Source organism: Monodon monoceros, unplaced genomic scaffold, assembly GCF_005190385.1.
Source record: "Monodon monoceros isolate NGI ecotype Baffin Bay Population unplaced genomic scaffold, NGI_Narwhal_1 Super_Scaffold_4, whole genome shotgun sequence".
Lineage (NCBI taxonomy): Eukaryota > Metazoa > Chordata > Mammalia > Artiodactyla > Monodontidae > Monodon > Monodon monoceros.
The window spans coordinates 57,962,898-57,983,299 of record NW_021703781.1 but is presented as its reverse complement, the minus strand read 5'-3'; the positions used below and the strand labels follow the sequence as shown (position 1 = coordinate 57,983,299).

Sequence of the window (20,402 nt, the reverse complement as noted above, 5' to 3'; positions counted from 1 at the left end):
AGAAAAGCCCCCGGGGCCCATCCCCCCACGCCCATGCCGGAGACGCCGGGGTGTTTTCCTGAGCTGGGCTCTGTTTGTTCCCATCCAGGGCTCACAGGGAAGGAGGCTGCTGGGCACCGACAGGCTATTTGATCCCATCCATCCCCAGCTGAGCTCTGAGCGGGTGGCCGAGCGAGGTCCCTGTCTTCCCTTTGTTGTCCTTCGTATTTACTCTCGGCTTCCTGCTCCACCCCCTAAGTCCCCTCCCCTAAGCCCGCGAGTTTGCCGGCGGCGCGTCGGGAGCCTGCTTCCCCCGTCCCCTGCTGCAGACTGCCCTCCCTGCCCCGTGGCAAAAGTGGGGTTTGTCCTGAGTATTTGCTCCTGTGCTTGGAGGCCTGGGGTGTAGAAAACGCAGGGTGAAGGGCGAGACAGCGGACAAGTTTGGGAGCCCTGGCCTGGCTGCCCTGAGGTGGGTGTGCCTCTTCCCTCTGGGCAACCGCTCTTGTGAGTGACATGGGGCCCATGGGCAGAGGGGAACTTACAAGAAACACTAGTTCAAGCCACGCCAACGTCTGACAGTCGTGAGGGCTGCTTCGCTGTGGGAAATGGTTAGCCCTGCGCTCGTATTGTTAAAACGCACCCTGTGACTTCAGGTCTAGAAACCTGATGAGGGAATTGGGGGTCAAGGGAGGCCCTTGGGTGCACGCTTGCTGTAGGAAATGCATCCTTCCTAAGAATGGAAGTGTTTATAGAGGCCGTCTTTAGAAAGCGGGTGTCTCCCATGTGCAGTGTGTGAGCTGGCGGGTCCCCAAGGTCGCCCGCCCTGTCCTTAGCACACTAAGCAGGCAGCCCTGCATTTGGTCTCTGCCAGGCGCTCTGCAGAGCGTCAAGGCAAACAGGCCCACCTTGACCCAAGAGGAGCCCAACCAAGGAAGGCAGTGGGATAAGACCAGATCTCAGGCAAGCAGCTTGCTGTGATGAAAGAATAGCCTGGGGTCCACCGGGCAGACAGCAGGGTCTGGAGCCTTGGGCCTGGCATGGTGTCTGGCTCTCCTCTGCTCTCTTCCTACATGTGTGACCTTGAGCAATTGCTCAACCTCTCATCGCCTCGGGCTCCTGCCTGGGAAATGGGGCTGCTGCACAGGTGAAATGAGCTAAGAATAAAGGCTTGAGGAGCAAGTGTTTGTTGGGTCCCTGCTAGGGGCGCATCTATGGAGACACCATCTACACGAGGCACCAGACACCAGCCTGCACTCAGAGGGGCTTAATAAATAGGCCATCTCCCTCCCCTTGTTCTTCTACCCCTTTCAAGAAAGGATTTGTCTCAGAAGTTGGGGGAGGGAGGGATCTGGAAGAATCTTGGCAGCAGTTTCTGAAATGGGCTGGCTGTGAGGACCATTGGGTAGGGTTAGGCGTGGACATTGCAGGGAATGGTGGGAAAGTAAGTCTAGGAGGTGTTCAGAAGACAGTAGATAATCTGAAGCGGCCTGGGCAGGAGGGGAGTGACCTGAGAGGTCCCCTGAGGCTGGTTGAGACCAGGCCCTGAACATCAGACTGAACTAAAGCTCAGGCCTGTGTCTCATGCACACAAGAACTCCCTGAAGTGGGGCAGGGAGACCTCCAGGGCCAGGGCTACCTGAGGTGTCTGGGAATTAGGGAGAGCTTAGAGGAGCTGATTCCAAAGGACCACACCAGGCCAGAAGGGAGAGTCCCATTGGTGTGGAAGCCCCAGGCTTTGGTGCACAGCGATGGCTGCGGCAGCTGGGGATGTTGGAGGTGCCCAGCAGAAATGGGAATGTCAGTGGCCAAACTGGGAGGGGAGGGGGGTACATTGTGCTTTGAGACTGCATTGGCCTCCTGGGACTGCCATAACCAAAGACCACAAACGCGGTGGCTTAAAACAATAGGAATCTACTATCTCATAGCTCGGGAGGCCAAAAGTCTGAAATCAGGGTACTCGAAGGACCACACTCCCTCCAAACGCTCTAAGGAAGAATCCTCTCTTGGCTGTCCCAGCTTCCTGTGGCTCCAGACCTTCCTGGGCTGTGGAGTATCACTCCATCCTCTGCCTCTGTCTTCCATCACCTTCTCCTCTTTGTCTGTTCTCTCCTTTTCTGTCTCTTTATAAGGACACTTGTCATTGAATTTAGGGTAATCCAGAACTGTCTCATCTCAAGAGCCTTCATTTAACTACATCCGTAAAGATCCTTCTTCCAAATAAAGTCCCATCCACAGGGTCCAAGTATTAGCACATGGGCTTGTCTTTTCGAGGGCTGCCATTCGACCCACTGCAGTGACTGCCAGAGGAGCCCTGGGGAATATGGATGAAAGGGGGGGAGGTGTGGGCCCTGACTCAGGGCTGCCAGGGGAGCCTTTCCTTATCTCTGTGACCTGCAGGCCTCCTTGTCATCCCTTAGCCTCTGAGACCCCAGGCCGCAGTCTGTCTGTCTGTCCTAAGATGCTGTGATTTTCCATGACTCCCTGTGGGTCAGGGCCTCTGCTGTGGGGAAGTCAGGCAGCATGGCTTGGAGGAAGGATGCCCTGTCCTTCCTGGGAGATTGATGGCTTCCCTGCCTTTTCCATCCCTTGCCCACCAAGGGACATGCATGGGCTATGATAGAGGAGCGGAAACAGGAAGGATGTGGGCTCTCCCACCCACGTGGCTGGAGTCCAGCCCACTGTCCTTCCTGCACCTGGGCTGGCTGGCTGCATGACCCCAGTCCAGAGGATGGGTTTGGCATCCTGGTGACTTTTTTGGAAACGCCTCCCTCTTCCGAGAGTGGGCCTCAAGGAAACCTCACACTTTGGCGGGTATGACTGGGCATCCTCTGTGAGTCTGGCCAGTGTGGCCATGTGCGGCGACAGCAGAGCTCATGTCAGTGGAAAGGCCACTCTCCTCGCAGTGTGCACTTTCCCACGGGCCCATCAGTAGGTCCACCTCTCTGGCATGGGGGCGGGGTCTGTGCTCTCCCCCTCATTCTGCCCTGCTCCCCAACCTCCATCAGGGCCCAGTCTTGACCCTTGGGGTTTCCCCAGGTTAGGGAGGGCTGGTGGGGGTCCAGCTCTCAGTCCTAGGGACCACAGGCCTTGGTGCACACCCATTAGGCCACACGGTCTCTCTCTTTCCTTCCAGTCCCTAGAGAGGCTGTGGGGAAGGCACGTATAAGCCCCTAGCACAGGCTGGTTAGGATTATTCTGAGGGTGGCTGCCAGGGCCGACTGGGAGACACTGGGATAGAGTCAGCCCTGGACTTGGGGTGAAAAGTCAAGCCGGGGGGTATTTTGGGGAGTCCTGGATGCAGAGGTGCTAGCAGGTGGTGGTATGAGGGGGAAGAGTGAGGCGAGCCCCGGGGTCACGGGCCGCCTTGAGGGATGCTTGGTGGGGAGCGGGGGGCAGCAGTGGGCAGGGAGAGGAGGCGGGTGAGGGGCAGCAGGCTCTGGGTGGCCCACTGACATATTTTATTTGGCTCACATGAGTTTTAGAGAATTTTTGAAAGAGTAGAAGACATTGTAAACTTGGGATTTTTGATAAAATCCAGATTTCTGGCTTCTCTTGGGGGAAACAAAAAAGATTATGCCATTTTGGGTGCATAGAACCGCAGTACGGTAGCTCCCCCTAGAGAGGGGCTGTTCGGCCCAGTTGTCTGGCGTCGGCAGCCAAGCACATCTGCGGTGGGGAAGTGTCCCGTCTCCACGCCCCTACTCCAGGCATGTCTCCCACCGCCACTCCTGCCCCCAGGAAGGGGAAAGGAGATAAGGGAAGGAGCCCAGTGGCCCTGAGGGTGGCAGGTCCCAGGAAGGTGACACAGGCTGGAGGCCATGACAGAGGTCCTGCCCAGTGGGAGGGGTGGAAGGTGATGGAGGAGGTCACTGCAAAGGCACTGAGAAGAGGAGGCCCTGGGGGCCCAGAACCACACCCTTTCTACCCACTTGCTCAATTAATTTTTGTTGGTCCCCTTCCTTCCTCCTTCCTCACTTCCTCTCCTTGCCCGCCCCTCCCTCTCTGCCCACGCCTGAGGCCGGCCCGCTCCCACCCCCCTGAACTGCCTCCCCCGTCACTGTGTGGGACGCAGGTGAAGAGAGTGGCTCTCTGGCCTTGCCCCTGCTGGGCCTCTCTCCTCTCCAGCAGGGAAGCCCCATCCTGTAAGGGTGGCAGACAGTGGCTGCAGAGCTGCCCTTCTGGAACCCTCTGTGCCGAGCCTGTCTGTCCCCTGGCCCTGAGGCAACGAGGAAGGAGCGTGTGGAGACCCATCACTCGCACAGCCGGCCATCTCCTCCCAAGTATGGGAAAAGCCAACTCCCACTGACACACTAGGCACCTGCAGGTGTCCAGCCTCATGCCTGGTGCCTGGAGGGGGCCCTTGCTGGCACCGTGGGTGGAAAGGCAGGGACCCATGGGTAAACCAACGCAGTAAAGAGCAGGAAGGCGGCCTGACCCGCAGGAGTTTGGAGAAGGGCAGGTCCCCTGGAGGAGGGGTCCCTGAGCTGGGCCTGAACGGCGGTTGTTGTTGAACAGCAGGAAAGCTGGTCAGACTCCAGCACGCGGCCTGGGCTCTGCCAGAGAGAAGTGTGGAATCGGGGATGAGACAGGCGGGACCAAGGAGGGGCGCCTCACCAGGGCTCAGACGAACTGCTCCTGGGGCCCACACTCCAAACCAAGACTCAGGGTCAAACTCTGTGCTCTGCATTCAACCTCTCTTTTTTTTTCCTTCTTTTTTTTTTTTGTCTGCGTGGCATGTGGGATCTTAGTTCCCCAACCAGGGATGGAAACCACGCCCCCTGCGTTGGAAGCGCGGAGTCTTAACCCCTGGACCTCCAGGAAGTCCCCTCAATCTCTCTTTTCTTACAGTCCTGTGTCTCCAAGGCCTGGGAGACTTGGGGGACAGTCAACCTGATGATTTTGGTGGTTGCCACTGACAGTGATGCCAGGAAGGTGGCAGGGCTCACTCAGTTTCCCATCAGCCCCTGGGGGATGGAGGTGGAACAGAGAGGGGAGCAGACTCCGTCTCAAACTGCAGTCCAGGGAATCTTAGAGGCCACCCAGTGCACCTCCCTGACCATCAGTCTCTTCACAAGGTAGGGGTGTTGCAACTACCTAACCGGTGTTCTGAAAATTAAATGACAAAACACACGCAGAGTAATTAGCTTCCTATCAGCTGTTAATGAAAACATCATCACCTTTCACTAAACCTCTCCTGTCTGTGAGGGTCTACAGCGTGATGTCCAGCCTGCCTGGACCACTTTCACCTTCACCCATCTCTCAGTCAAGTGTGTCTCCTCGTTACGCCTCGGTAAAATGGGGCTTAGATTAGTACCACTCTAAACTCTGACTTTCTTAAATTTGTGGATTTATTTCCCCCAAACAACATGTATGTCATTAGCCAGGACTGTGAAACTCCAGCACAAGGCCAAGCACACGGGAGGCGTTCAGCCCAAACTTATCAGCGGTTTGGGTCTCCCTTAGCCCCTTCTTTCTCAGGAGACCCAGAACCTAAGCAATGGGAAAGGGACTCAAGTCACCCAACGGGGCCTGGGCTACAAGTGCCCTCCCCTGCCATCAGCGCACCTCCTTATTCCATTTCGTAAGGACGCATCACCTCTCCTTTTGGCTCTGAAGATGACGCCAGGGCCTGAGCTACTTTTGCTGTGGTAATTAGCAGAGCTAATTGCATCTGACAGTCTGGGCATGGGGCAAACCCTTGGCGAGCTCCAGGATCTGGGCTGCAGTTTCACTGGAGCCCCACCCCCCTCCTCCCTGGAGGCCTGCCTGGTGTGGGAAGGGGTGTTTCGCAAGCTGGAGTGGGCATTAGAACCACCTGGAGGTGCTGGCCCCGCCCCTGGAATTTCTGATCAGCAGGTCTGGGACGGCACCTGAAAATTTGCTCGTCTAACAAGTCCCCAGGTGATATTGGTGATGCTGAACCGCGACCACATTTGGAGAACCACTGTCCCGGGGGGCTGCCGGGCTGCTGGGAAGGGCGCCCCCGCTGCTGAGGCCACGGTCAGCCAGCCCCGGGAGGGGGCTGGCGGGTGACAGGGCAGAGGGGGGTGTTGATGAACACGTTGTGGGGCTGGACACAGGCTCCTGCTGGTCTCAGTTTGTTGTAAGAATTGTCTGGAAGGAAGGGGCATGGATGTGGAGCCAAGCAGATGGGCACAGGGAAGGCCTACAGACAAGGAGGGGTCCCCAAAAGAACGGCAATGAAACTCTGCGATGTTGTAGCCTATTGCTCATTCTGTCCTGTGAGGGTACTTGGTGGCCGTCTGCCTCCCACGTGGATTGTGGTGTTTCTACTGCTGAGGATCATGGCACGCTCATCTTCGTGGGCCCTGTGGCACCCAGCATGTTTCTTGCACACTGTAGGTGCTCTGTAGACATAACACAGTGGAGAGAACTTGGGCTTTGGCGGAGGCAGTCAGAGCAGGCTTTCTCAGCCCAGCCCTGCCTTTTCTAGTTGTGGGGCTAGAAAATTACTTCTCCTGGGTTATGGTTAACCCACCTGTGAAACAGGAGTGACACCCACCACCTAGAAGGTTACAGGGCTCGCTGTGTGCAGTGCCCAGCACATCCTAGTGAGGGCTTGATAAACGTTAGTGTATCACTATTAGCCAACTTTTTTTATTTTTTTCCAGCCGCGCTGTGTGGCATGTGGGATTTTAGTTCCCTGACCAGGGATGGAACCTGTGCCCTCTGCACTGAGAGAACAGGGTCTTAACCACTGAACCGCCAGAGAAGTCCCACTGTTAGCCAGCTCTCAGTGGCATTTATTGGATTAAACTGTGGTGGGTGTGCTATAGGGGTCTGGGGGCCGTGGGAATGAGGGACCCATGGAAGGGAGGGGCCATCTTGGATTTCTCCCCCAGGGTCTCGGGCTTCCGGCCAAGCTCAGAGTTAAGGGCCTGAGTAACCCATTGGTCTGGGCCCACCACCTGCAGCCCTGTGACCCTGGCCCTTTGCCAGGCTCAGTTTAGCCATGACTTGCATGGGCCACTACGCTCTGTGGGCCGGGGCAGGGGTGGAGAGGAACTCAGAAGGTTTCCTGCCTGCTTCCGGCCAAGCAGACCAACAAAAGCCCTCCAAGTGGCCCAGGTTTGTTTTCAAAGCCAAACCCAACTGGATGTCTCAGACTGCATGTGTGGGGCAGCCTTGTAGAGGTGAGAGCTTTGGGCCAAGGCAGAAGTGGACATACTTGAACTTGGGGGAAAGGGTCCCTTTGGTGAGTAGTGTGTGTGTGTGTGTGTGCGTGTGTGTGTGCGTGTGTACGCGTGCATGCATCTATCCACGGTTTTGTGAGAGGCTCTCAACTACTGTCCTGTCCCTGTGGTCTCCAAAAGTCCAAACGTCCAGATTCTCTCCCCTCATTCTTCTGACCCCCGCAGCCCCTAGGGCAGTGTTCTTGTGACTTGGTTTGGGGAGGGGAAGTAGTGGAGGCTTCTAACCCAGCCCCACATCGTGGACACTGAGCAGCCACTGCCCTGTTCACCATCACTTAGGTGCCGCAGGCAGAGCCAGCCTGCACAGTGGGTACCAGGAGCAAAATGACAGCTGGGATCCCATCCCATCCATGGGAGGGTGGAGGCGGTTCAAGCTGGGAGTGAGTCAGAGAGAACTCCACCTCCAGGAGGACCCAAGGCTCCGAAGGCTTCTCCCCATTTGCTTGGGGGCAGGGTGGAAGGAGTGTCGTGCCAAGGAACAGCGGTCCCAGGGGAACATTTTGTGCTTTCGGAGCACTTTTGAGCATGTGTTCCTCCAGGCCCATGGGAGTTGGGCAGGGCTGGTGTGCTTGACAGGTGAGAAAATAGGCCCATGGAGGCCAAGGGGGAAGGACCTGGTATTGTAAGGTGCTGACCCTATGCCGGGCACTGTGCTCAGCACCTGAGATGGATGGTCTCGCTTAGCCTCCCCTTCCTATGAAGGAGGGCCTGCTGTTAGTGCCATCTCACAGGTACAGCAGTGGAGCCCCAGGGAAGCCAAGTGACTCACCCAAGACCCCTCAGCAAGGAGCGGTCGCGGTTCAAACCTGGACCTGTCTGCTTCTACAGCCTGGGCTCCTTCCTGTTTCCCTTGTGCTCCTGTTGAGTCTTGTTGGTAACCCTGCTGTTGCAGTGTTCCTGTGGCTGCCTGCTTCCTGCCCAAGTCCCTTGTAGGGGCATCTCTGTGGCCCACTGCATCGCAAACCCCTGCAGGCAAGTTCATCTGCTATTCCCATCCCATCACAGCTACCCTTTTATAAGAAAACTTGCTCAGGGGCAAGCATTTTGCTGAGTGCTTTCTATGCATTATCTCCTTTACAACAGCAGGTATAATTATTCCCATTTTACAGATGAGAGACTGAGGTTCTGAGAACTTGAATGATTTGTCCAAGGTCACATATCCAGTAAGTACACATGTTGGGTGCTAAGCCGGTCCGTCTCCTTCAGAGTCCATCCTCTTAGCCCCTCATGCACTGTGTCAATTGCTCCAGTTGGTTAGGAGTTTTGAACTTTGCCTGCCCCAGTACAGCCCATCATCTTCCAGCAGACATGAGGACATATACAGGTAGCCCTGTGGAAGCTGTTGGGTAGAGAGGAGGGGGACTTCCCAGTCACAGGACGTGGTGATGGCACCCCTCCCCAGCTGGTAGCATCCTACCCTAAGTTGGCGTGGAAACTGACCTCTGGAATCAGGTGCTGCCAAAGACTTTTGCTGTGACTTGTCAGGGCCCGCTGTGCCCAAATGTGGCTGCCTACAGTACAGAGGCCCGGAAGGGCCTCAAAACCCCCAAATTATCTCCTAACTGGCTGCTGCCTAGTATCCTACTATTAGTACTCCATACCTTTATCCTAAAACTCTGACCCACGTTTATCAGCCGGCCTTACAGTTTTATCTTGGACCACCCTGGCCAAACTGTCCACTGCTATTTGTCTAACGTAGAATCTGGGGCTGACCTGTTTCTTCAATTATCCAGCAAGCCGCTTCTTGTCTTGGGGAAGAGAAGCTGGCTGGCTGCCCCCGTTCTTTTTCCTCACCCCACCTCCCTTCCACTCTGAGACTTCCTCCACTTTCTCCTGTCGTCCATTTCCTCCTCTAGTAGAAATACGTAAGGGCTTCAGAGTTCACCTCAGAGGCCTGAACGTGTCTGCACACTGAACTCTGCTGCTGCTGGACCTCCCTCCTCCCTGCCAAGCCTTTTGGTTCCCACTGACAGGGTGGGATCACATCTGAGCAGGAGGCTTTGCCCAAGTGTGGCAACTCAGGCCATCTATTGGGTTGGCCAGAGAGTTCGGGTTTTTCCGTAACGTTGGAAAAACCTGAACAAACTTTCTGGCCAAACCGGTACATCCTGGCACTGCTGGGTAGAACCCACACAGGTGCTCTTACCTAATGACAGATACCTGCCTCTTGGCACCATTAGGGTAAGAACCAGAACAGGTGGCTTTCAGGGTGCAAATTCAAGGTCAGGGAATGGGGTGTATTGGCATATATTGGGGGGGTGGGCTCTTGGTTCTCCAACAATGACCTCCTTTGGCCATTTGCTCTCCTAGCTGAGGTCCCTGGCAGGAAGCAAGTGGGGCAAATGTGGAAAAGGCCAACTGTTACTTCCCAAGATTCCAGCCAGGGAGAAGAGGGTATAATATAAGACTTACCATGTGAGTCTGCTTCTCAGACTTTAATGTGGATGATATTAAAATGCAGATTCTGGTTCAATAGGTCTGGGGTGGGGCAGAGATTCTGCACTTCTTTTTTTAAATAAATTTATTTTATTTATCTATTTTGGCTGCGTTGGGTCTTTGTTGCTGCGCGCTGGCTTTCTCTAGTTGTGGTGTGCAGGGGCTACTCTTTGTTGCGGTGCGCGGGCTTCTCATTGTGGTGGCTTCTCTTGTTGCGGAGCATGGGCTCTAGGCACACGGGCTTCAGTAGTTGTGGCATGCGGGATCAGTAGTTGTGGCACACAGACCGTAGAGCACAGGCTCAGTAGTTGTGGCACACGGGCTTAGTTGCTCTGCGGCATGTGGGATCTTCCCGGACTAGGGCTTGAACCCATGTCCCCCACACTGGCAGGCGGATTCTTAACCACTGTGCCACCAGGGAAGCCCCGAGATTCTGCACTTCTAACCAACTCCCAGAAGATGCTGCAGCTGCAGTCTGAATAGCAAATACTGTGTTGTAAGAGGTTAGTCCTTCCCCAGAAGTCACCTGAGAGCTAAAAATCCATTTATCCTGGAGGAATGGTGTGTCTCCTTTCACAATTAAGAAGTCAGATTTAAAGTTCAGAAGACTCGCGAGAGGAAAGCCAGTGATTCAGTCACTCTGGTTGTCTCCTAGACTGTTCTGGGAAAAGACCCAGGAGTAGCCAGGAGATCAATGTCTGAATTTGGGGTGGAGCCTTCCAGATCAGAAGGAGAGGTTTACAGTGGGGAAAGATAAGGGCTCAAGACTGCTTCACTTACTGTTCAATGAACGTATGCTGTGCACCATTCACTGTGCTGTGTAGGCAGTTTGCATGGATCAACACATCCATCAACACGATGACCCTCTGGGTGCTCTGGCTTTCCTTTTGTACAGTAAGGAAACTGGGGCTCAGAGGGGTGAGTTAACATGCCCAAGGTCACACAGCTACCCAGTGAGCGACAGGGCTGGCTTTGGAACCCAACCCTCCTGTTCTTAACCACTAGGCTATACTGTACTGAGGAAACAAGCATTCACTGGAAGGCATTCACTGGGTGGGGGGGATGTCTTATACAGGACTATTTTGGTTTCAAGTGTTGGAAAACAACTCAAGCTGACATAAATAAAAAGGGAATGTATCGGGAGTTCTCTGGTGGCCTGGTGGGCTTTCACTGCCACGGCTCAGGTTCAATCCCTGGTCGGGGAACCGAGATCCCACAAGCCATGTGGTGCCACCAAAAAAAAAAAAAAAAAAGAATGTATTGATTTATATGACTACGAAGCCCAGAGGTAATGGCTTCAGGCACAGCTGGGTCCAGGGCATATGCTTTCCTCCATGTTGGCATCTTTCTCATCCCCTCTTTGAGGCAGCCAGAGAGCCACCAGCAGGTGTACTCCTGTCCCCTCAGCAACCCTAGGCAACCCTTTCTCCCCACCGGTCCCAACAAATCCTACCGCTGTCTCCCAGTGGCCAGCATAGGGTCATAAGCTCACCCTGAAACAACCACTGTGGCTGGTGAGGAGGACCATGAAGTAGCCGTGGGCCTGGGTTACCTGCTCAGCCCTCCCCACCCAGACCATAGGGCTGGGAGTAGAAAAGGTTTGGTTCCCAGGGAAAGTGGGGAGCTGCTGCCAGAAAGAGGGCTGTCTGGGCGGACCGAAACAGGTCCACCACTGCGGTTGCGTAGCCAGGATGGCTGCTGTGCGACTTCGGGGTTCTTGTTCCCGAGGCTAGGCGGAGCGTGGGGACGGGGAAGAACCATAGGGCGTCCGTCCACCAGCTCGGCGGGGAGGAGGTCGGTGGGAGGGAACCATGAGGGAAGAAGCGGCACCGAGGGGAGCCCAGTGTGACCGTCGGCCTCTCTCTCCCTGTTCCCAGGAAAGCTGCAGCCATGGCGCTGGGGCTCTTCCGGGTGTGCCTTGTGGTGGTGACGGCCATCATCAACCACCCGCTGCTGTTCCCGCGAGAGAACGCCACGGTCCCCGAGAACGAGGAAGAGATCATCCGCCAGATGCGGGCGCACCAGGAGAAGCTGCAGCTGGAGCAGCTGCGCCTGGAGGAGGAGGTGGCGCGGCTGGCGGCCGAGAAGGAGGCCGAGAAGGAGGCGCTGGAGCGCTTAGCGGAGGAGGGCCAGCAGCAGAACGAGAGCCGCGCCGCCTGGGACCTGTGGAGCACCCTGTGCATGATCCTCTTCCTGGTGATCGAGGTGTGGAGGCAGGACCACCAGGACGCGCCCTCGCCCGAGTGCCTGGGCGCCGACGAGGACGAGCTGCCCGGCCTGGAGGGCGCCCCCCTCCGGGGTCTCACCCTGCCCAACAAGGCCACGCTCGACCACTTTTACGAACGCTGCATCCGGGGGGCCCCGGCCGATGCCCCCCGCACCCGGGAGTTTGTGGAAGGCTTCGTGGATGATTTGCTGGAAGCCCTGAGGAGCCTGTGCAGCCGGGACACGGACATGGAGGTGGAGGACTTCATCGGCGTGGACAGCATGTACGAGAACTGGCAGGTGAACAAGCCGCTGCTGTGCGACCTCTTTGTGCCCTTCATGCCGCCGGAGCCCTACCACTTCCACCCAGAGCTCTGGTGCTCCAGCCGCTCGGTGCCCTTGGATCGCCAGGGCTACGGCCAGATCAAGGTGGTCCGGGCCGACGACGACACGCTGGGCTGTATCTGCGGCAAGACCAAACTCGGGGAAGACATGCTGTGTCTCCTCCACGGCAAGAACAACGTGGTGCGGCCAGGTAGTGAGGCCAAAGACCCGCTGTGCGTCGGAGACTCCCCATACCTGGACACGATGCGAGTCCTGAAGTGGTTCCAGACGGCCCTCACCAGAGCCTGGCACCGCATCAACCACAAGTACGAGTTCGACCTGGCCTTTGGCCAGCTGGACACCCCGGGGTCCCTCAAGATCAGGTTCCGCTCGGGGAAGTTCATGCCCTTCAACCTGATTCCTGTGATCCAGTATGATGACTCCGACCTGTACTTGGTCTCCCATCTTACCAGGGAGCCCTGTGGGGGGACCCCGCCATCCAGCACAGATTGGCTCCTGTCCTTCGCTGTCTATGAGCGCCACTTCCTTAGGATGACCTCGAAGGCGCTGCCCGAGGGCGCCTGCCACCTCAGCTGCTTGCAGATTGCCTCCTTCCTGCTCTCCAAACAGAGCCGCCTGACCGGCCCCAGCAGGCTCAGCAACTACCACCTGAAGACCGCCCTGCTACACCTCCTGCTTGCCCGGCGGCCAGCCGCCTGGAAGGCTGAGCAGCTCGATGCTCGTCTGCACGAGCTGCTCTGCTTCCTGGAGAAGAGCCTGCTGGAGAAGAAGCTCCATCACTTTTTCATCGGCAATTGCAAGGTGCCCGAGGCCATGGGGCTCCCTGAGGCCATACGCAGGGCTGAGCCTCTCAACCTCTTCCGGCCCTTCGTCCTGCAGCGAAGTCTCTACCGGAAGACAGTGGACTCCTTCTATGAGATGCTCAAGAATGCCCCAGCGCTCATTAGCGAGTATTCCCTCCATATTCCCTCAGACCATGGCAGCCTGCCCTCAAAAGCTGTCATCTTGTAGAGCATCCACGACCCAGAGGTCCAGGACACAAGGCATCCTACATGTCCACACCCCTGGGGGCATGTGCAGGCCCTGTCCTGGGAAAACGACAGGCTTTGTAGGGCGCCGTGGCTCAGCCTGCCGGGGGAGCCAGACCCTATAGCACAGAGGAAACAGAATTCCAAGCCAAAGCTGGTTTGCTTTCATGCCGTTGGGGCTTGCTGGTGAAGCTGTTGTCTGGGTTTGGGGACTGATCCTTCGCAGCTTACTTTTGGATCACCACCAATGGCCAAGATGATGACAGAACTCTATGGACGCTGAGTTACACACAATGCAAACATCGATTTGGGTGTGATTCTTTTCATATCCCAGGTCCAGTCGTTACTTGAATATCAACAAAAGATCTACAGGAATGCTAACAGGGACCCGTGTTAAGACCTTGCACCCTGATTTCCGGTAACCCTTGACCCCAGGCATCTGCAACCAAGCAGTGGGCACCAGTGTGGGAATTTGCAGTGTTCCATCCACAGCCTGCACAGTAGGGGTCCCCACTGTGGCTGCCATTTTTATACTATTTAGAGAAAAGCCCTAGAGATATTCAAGGCCCCAGGTGGCTAATGTCTCTGTTACACAGAAGTGGGTACTTGGTGGCAGACAGAAGTTTAAGCTGGCCGTTGTTTCAGCTACACATCTCACTCAGGGTGCACCCCCTTTTCTCTGCCCCTTCTCCCAGGATGCTATGTCCTGAACCCTGTGGGTGCCACATACTACGCTGGGTACAGGCATGGTATGTGGGCCCCTCACCCTCATTATTCTCTCCACAGCTGGTCTCTCTGGCCACCAGTATGTTGAGAGGTGGGGGGCACCGAAGATAGACGATGAGAGAGAAAGAGGAGCACAGGGTCACTGGGGCAAAGGACAGAGCCTGTTACCTGGGGTCTGGTTTGCAGTCTGGCCTCTGATGCCCAGTTCAGAGAAGGTCATAGAGCTGAGAGGTGAGGGATGCTGTAGCCCTGAGTTTTCCTCAGGGTTCCAATCCTAGAGCAGGGCGTGCCTGGAAACAAGATTGCTGTGGAAACCCAGCTCCACATGCAGGCCCCAAAATCCCCTTGGCTGTTCATTCCAGTGGGGCTCCCTCACTGCACAGAGCCCTCCCTTCTGGATGGGCCTTCCTGGCCACACAGATGACCAACACCCTAAGAGCCTGACAGAGGCTTGGCTGACTGGGACACGTAAGGACAGACTACAAGCACAGCCCTCAGACCTCAGAGAGGCCACCTTGGCACTGCTGGGCTGCGATCCCTGGGCAGGCACCAGAGCCGGCGGTCAGAGCTGGCCTCGGTCTCCAGGCCTGGTTCAGAGGGACTGGGAAGCCACTCCCTCCTCCAATTATGGCTTCACTTGCCCTTTGGGAGCTCCCCTCTTGGCATTGCCTCAGTAACCTTTGCAGAGGGCCAAGGTGAAGCAAGAATGAGTTCTCCTTCCCCAGCACTCTCCTTGCATGGTTGAAACTGGCCGTGCCTCCCAGACACGTACCCAATTCCTCAGGGGTGTTGGGCTCACCATGAAATGAAGAAAGGATCCTGTCTCTACCCCAGGAGTGCTCTCACCTAGCCTCAGAGTGTTCTAGAAGACAGACAGTTTGCCTGACAGGGTTAATTCACAGTAGGAGGCTCAGCTGTTATGGGGCATCGAAGCCCATAGGAAGCTGTAGGAAGCTTCCTTCCATGTGAGCTGGGGTTAGACTGGGCAGCACCTGGGTCTGCCCCTCCCCAGGCCCACATGGTCTCCAACAGTAACCCCAAAGCCCCATTTGCAGTTTGGGGGAATTTCCTTATTTATTGTCACCCATGCCTTTCCTTTCCCATCCTCATCTGGTGTGCTTTGAGGAGACCCCAGCAACCAAGGAGCAGCCTCCAGAAGCCAAGACCAAGCCTGAGTCTCCGTCGGCTTCCCCTTTGCTTCCAGAAGAAAATTCACTGAGAGCTTACCTTCCGGCCTCTTGTTTATACAGAGACAACAACTCAGCGGGGAAATGGGGATCTTTTATGCACCAAAGCTGCTTCTGAAGCAGAGGGCAGCGGGACTCTTGGCGTTTCATGCTGCCTTATTTATGTTAAAGGAAGAATTAAATTCTTGCAAGGAGTAGAAACTGGTCACAGTGTTTGTTTTTAACTTCAGGAAATCTGTGAGCTTCCCAGGGCAGAGCTGAGGAGGGGGTGGATTTCCTATTGACACACGGAAGCTTTCACTCCCTTTTTATTCTTACGCTTTCAGGAAATTTAAAAAATAGCAAAACAGAATATTTCTGGCCCATCTTTGAGGCAGCCTGCAGAGTTCCAGAAAGGGCCTTTGAAAGCAGGCTATATAGGGTGGATTCCAACACAAAACCTTATTTCACAGAGCTGATGTGTGCAAAGAATGTGGGCCCTGGGAGTAATGTGAAGCTTTTGGCTTGAAGAAAAGAGAATGTCTTTTAAACAGAAGAGTTCTAGACCTTTAGGTCACTTAGGCCTTTCCAGTAAGGACAACTTTCTCCGAGGGATCTCTTTCCTTCCCGAGGATGCTTGACAGGACCCAGCATCTGCTCACTTGCTGTACCAAACGCCCCAGGACTTTTGCTGCACCTCTTGACAAGCGAAGTGAGCAGGCCTGGCCTGAAGCCACAAGGTCGGTTAGGTTGAACGAGGGCCCCTCCTCCTCAAAAGCCCCAGCCCCTCTCTCTGCCTTGTCAAAGCACAGCCTGGCAGTCCAGTGGTTAGTACTCTGCACTACCACTGCAGGGGGGCACGGGTTCAATCCCTCGTTCAGGAACTAAGATCCTGCAGGCCATGATGCATGACCAAAAAAAAAAAAAGCACAGCCTGGGTTGAGAACGTGGTTTGTAATCAAACCAGCCAGCACTGGTTTGTTTGTAATCAGGAGTGTCGTCAGAGTCCCATGGAGAGCTAGGGCAGGTGCCCAGCCCCCACCTTGAACCTGCCCGGCAGCCAGGTGAGGCTCTATCGCTAAAGCGCCCGCAAGTGACTGATAACACCCCTGGCTGAGGATGGCTCTTCACTTCCTTCCCAGATGGAAAGGGAAAGAAAAGCCAAGTGGACTGCTTTACCTACAAAACTGTTGGGAGAAAGGCCTGGTAGAAGCCGACGAGCCTGCTTGGGATCTGTGGCCCAAGCGGCATCTGCCACACCACAGACATCCGTGAGTACACCCACACTTACACTAGTGGTAGGAGAAGCAGAGAGGGGATGGGGGAGGCAAAGCTGGTGAGCACTCCTTTCTAGCAGGTCACGCATGGGTGTCACCGGGGCACAGGTTCCTGGGCCACACTGCAGACTTCAGTGGAATCTCTAGGAGTCAGGTACAGGAATCTGCTTTCTGCCGAGTTTCCCAGGTGATGCTGGAAGCCCAAGAACCCCTGATACTGGAGGATTAGGGAAGGCCTCACGGTAGGGCGCTGCCAGATACTGTTTCTAAAAGATGGGCAGGACTGACCAGGCAAAGCATTTCAGCCAGAACCATGGAGTGAGGGCAGGAAAGCACCGTAGACGTAGGCAACATTTAAGTAGCACGTACTGTGTACCAAGCACCCTTCCAGAGTGGGGTTGGTGGCAGCTGTAGCAGCAGGGAGTGACTGTCCTGGAAGTTCTAACTTAAGTCTCCCGGCAGACTGGGATTCAGAACATCCTCATGCCCTGTCTGGTCTCCGCCTCATGGGATAGAGCAGGAAAGTTGTTTGGTTTGACCACAAGCAGAGAGCCAAGAGCCATGCAGTAACGGAAGTGTGGGCCTTCGGCTCACCTCACCACGGCCCCCCACTTTGCCCTCCCCGGACTTGCCCCCTCCCTCTACCCTGGGGGGACATCTTTCAAAGTTAACATTTTTCCTTGCCATCCAAAGATAGCTTGTTTTTCTAACTTGTGTGTCTGTTCTTTTTAAAAACAAAACCAATACAGTCATGATAAAAAAATTCAACCACAGAAAAATTAAGTAACAGATAAAAGCTCCCACTCCTGAATTCTCAGCCCATTCCCCCGTTAATCAGTAGGAAGTATCTTGTTTATCCTTCTAAAATGTTTCTATATATGTACGTATCACGTGCGTGACTGCATCCCTTTAGTTCTTTTTTACATAAATTGCACCATACCATCTAACTTTTCTTGGACATCTTTTTGGAACATTTGGCTCTACCTTATTGTTTAAAATAGCTGCTTGCTATCTCCCTGTGTGATAGATGTACCTTAATTTACCCACCCTCCCCTGAGGGACACTTAAGGTGTCTCCACTTTTTTGGCTGTTTAAACAACACTGCAGTGAACATCTCTGTGTGTAAAACCTGCTTTGAAGTGATCCTCTCCTGGTAATCGCTATATTCTGTACTCACCAACTTGCTGTATATGGATTCACCACCAAGCATCTTAACATAAAAATAAGAGTAATCCCTTTATTCTGGGATTTATTCAATCATCATGACTCTGGAGTGAGGAAAAGCCATTTTTAACCAAGTACTGAACAACACAGCTTGTGTTCCACCCTGGGTCAGATGCTATGTGGGGAACAGAAATATAAGACAAGGGGAGGGCTCTGTCCCCAGTGAACGGGATCTATTAGGAAGACAAGACCAATGGCCACAAAATAAGCCAGAGAACAATGAAGACTGGTAAGTAATTGAAAGGGAAACGATGTGGCTCTGAGGCCTGCATGGCGACAGGGGTGTGTGAGCTGCCGGATCAGCTTTGGGATTGAGCTGTAAGTTTCTGCGTCATGCATACACCCTTCATACCGTCATTCATCCAATCATATATTCATGTATTTGCCCCTTCACAAAATACTTGGTGAGTGGCTATCACTTTCTATATGTCAGGCACTGTGCCAGCTCCTAGGGAAACAAAGTTCAAGTGAGAGACTTTGTCCTTATACACAGGAAAATGTGAAGAGCCTCCCCAAAGAAAAATCAACACAATTGTCGTTCTGTCACCAAATGCCTGTGTTAAATTCATCTGAGCCCAGGGCTGGCTTATTTCCTCCTGCACAATGTAGAACCCTGCTTTAGAGGTGAGAGTGGCATTTTCTATCCCTTTGGTGTTCCTCTACAGCCCCAGAAAGAAAACAAAATAAAACTGTCAACAACAAACTCTCTCCCAGCAAAATGGAACCACATAAACCTCAGAGGTGTTCAAAGGTATTGCTTCTTTTTTTGAGGGGAAAAGTTTAGGTCATAAAAGTGCAAGATGGGAGGCCTCCAGACTCCTCCGGGATAAGTGGTCCACACGTCTTCCTCTAGGCTTCCACGGGCTAGCCAGGAGATGTCCCAGCAGAAGCGGCAATCTCAGGAGACTCCAAGTGCTCTCAGATGCCCGCTCCCCAAGGCCCAACTCCTTCCCTGGTTTCCTGCTCTGCTCCTTGCCCTCCCTGCGCAGGAGGCTGTGGTTCTGGTTCCCAAAGGCCCCGGGATCAGAGCCAGGCTGGCTCTCGGAGGGCCCACCAGAGGGCTCGCCGGAAGCCCCACTGCCTCAGGGGTGGCACAACCTACCACATCAAAGAGGAGGAGTGTTAAGGTGACCGGCCCAGAGGAGGGGGCACGAGGACAGCTGCTCCTGCCCCAGCCCGTTCCCTGGGAAGCTCAGGCCCCTCCCTCTCATTTGGGCTGGGAAACACCTCCTGTCGCCCCTCTACTTAGAAGGCGGGAACTCTGCTGAGCTGCACTTCCGTGACTGTCTTCCACCCACCCCTTCAGCTCAGCACCAGCACAGCTGCTCTGGAGCTGCGGCTGCTGGCTGCTGTGAACACTTGAGGTTTCTGCTCAGACGCGCTGAGACCTAGGCAGGTGGAGGCTGCCCCTCCTTCTTTCCTCCTAAGAGAGCTGAGACTGACATCTGAGTTCTCAGCATCCTCACATCCGTTGACCTGTGTCACCCCCTGATCCTAGCACTGAAGGCTTCAATGTAATAAACATATGTTGAAAACCTTAAAAAAGAAAGTGTGAGATGAGATTTTCAGGACAGGGGCGGGGTCGGGAGTTGGGAAGAATTCAGTCCTTTCTATTTCTTTAAAACCCACCGATCAGTAAGGTTTCTCTTAGGGTAACTTTGTTTAAAATAGAAATAGAAAGCAAAGACCCACTTCCTGCCACTTCTCGCAAGGCACCCTTGGGCCTGTCTTCCCAACTGGCCAGAGATGACTCACACAGCCACCCCTGGCCTCATTGCTCACCTATTCCTGCAGAGAACTGAGCTGTGTTAGACCAAAGTCTCCTGGGACAGTGGTTGGGCCTCCAAAGGCGGATATTGGCCTTGGGTCTCTCCCAAAAGGCATGGCTAGTGCTGAGTCAGCCCCCCAGGAGTTGAACTTCAGGTCAGCCCCGAGATCTCCCAGCCAGAGATGAGGAATCAGCCCATACATACTCCGCGATTGCTGATACCCCAGGAATCAGGGCCAACGGATGCAGCAGCAGGAACCTTAAGTGGAGCCAGATTCAGGGCCAGGGAGGTTGGTGGCGTTCGGCCCTCTTGATAGCCACAGCTTCCACCAGAACGATTCCTAAGAAGCTCCCTCCACACATCTGTTTCCTCCTTGCAGCATTTTGTAATCAGCCAGGAATAGAAGCTACTGAAGCGCCACCCATCCAGGACAAGACAAGACCTCAAGCAGCAAGATTGCTCAGCCTGAGTGTCCAATGACCCAGAGAGAGACAAGGAAGGGAGGTCCCCCTGCCCCATCTCCATGTGCCCACTCAAACTGGAAGCCCAGTGTGAAATTCTGCCCATGAGGGACCCAGACCTCTCCCATGACAAAACCGTGCAAAGACCAATGAGACTGAGATTCCAGACAGTGCAGATGGCACAGGGGCTAAGAACTTGGACTCTGTTCAAATCCCAGCTGTGCCACCGTCCTGCTTAGCAAGTCACATAATTTCTGTGAGTCATGGCTTTGCCTCGTTTCTTCTCCTGTAAAATGGGAATAATGCTGCCCACCTCATACAGCCATTGAGAAGACTGAGTGTAAAGGGCACCTGTGAAGCACTTAGCTTAGGGCTTGATGAATAATAAACAACAAAAACAGCAGTTGTTGGAACTTCCCTGGTGGCGCAGTGGTTAAGAATCTGCCTGCCAGTGCAGCGGACATGGGTTCGAGCCCTGGTCCGGGAAGATCCCACATGCCGCGGAGCAGCTAAGCCCGTGCACCACAACTACTGAGCCTGCGTCCTAGAGCCTGTGAGCCACAACTACTGAG

General features: G+C 54.7%; 1 protein-coding gene across 2 annotated transcripts in view; it reads left to right on the top strand.

The window, feature by feature from the left end:
• ITPRIP (inositol 1,4,5-trisphosphate receptor interacting protein) overlaps positions 1-19,100 on the top strand; it is a 28,606-nt gene extending 9,506 nt beyond the window's left edge. Inside the window, exons 1-2 of one of the 2 annotated variants that reach the window (XM_029245871.1) lie at positions 6,968-7,195; positions 11,507-19,100. In XM_029245871.1, coding sequence (XP_029101704.1) covers positions 11,520-13,190 — 1,671 coding nt within the window. In that variant the 5' untranslated portion in view covers positions 6,968-7,195; positions 11,507-11,519 and the 3' untranslated portion in view covers positions 13,191-19,100. Of the gene's footprint in view, positions 1-6,967; positions 7,196-11,506 lie in introns of those variants that run through there. The other variant, XM_029245870.1, reaches the window with a different exon arrangement.
• The last annotated feature ends 1,302 nt before the right edge of the window (positions 19,101-20,402 follow it).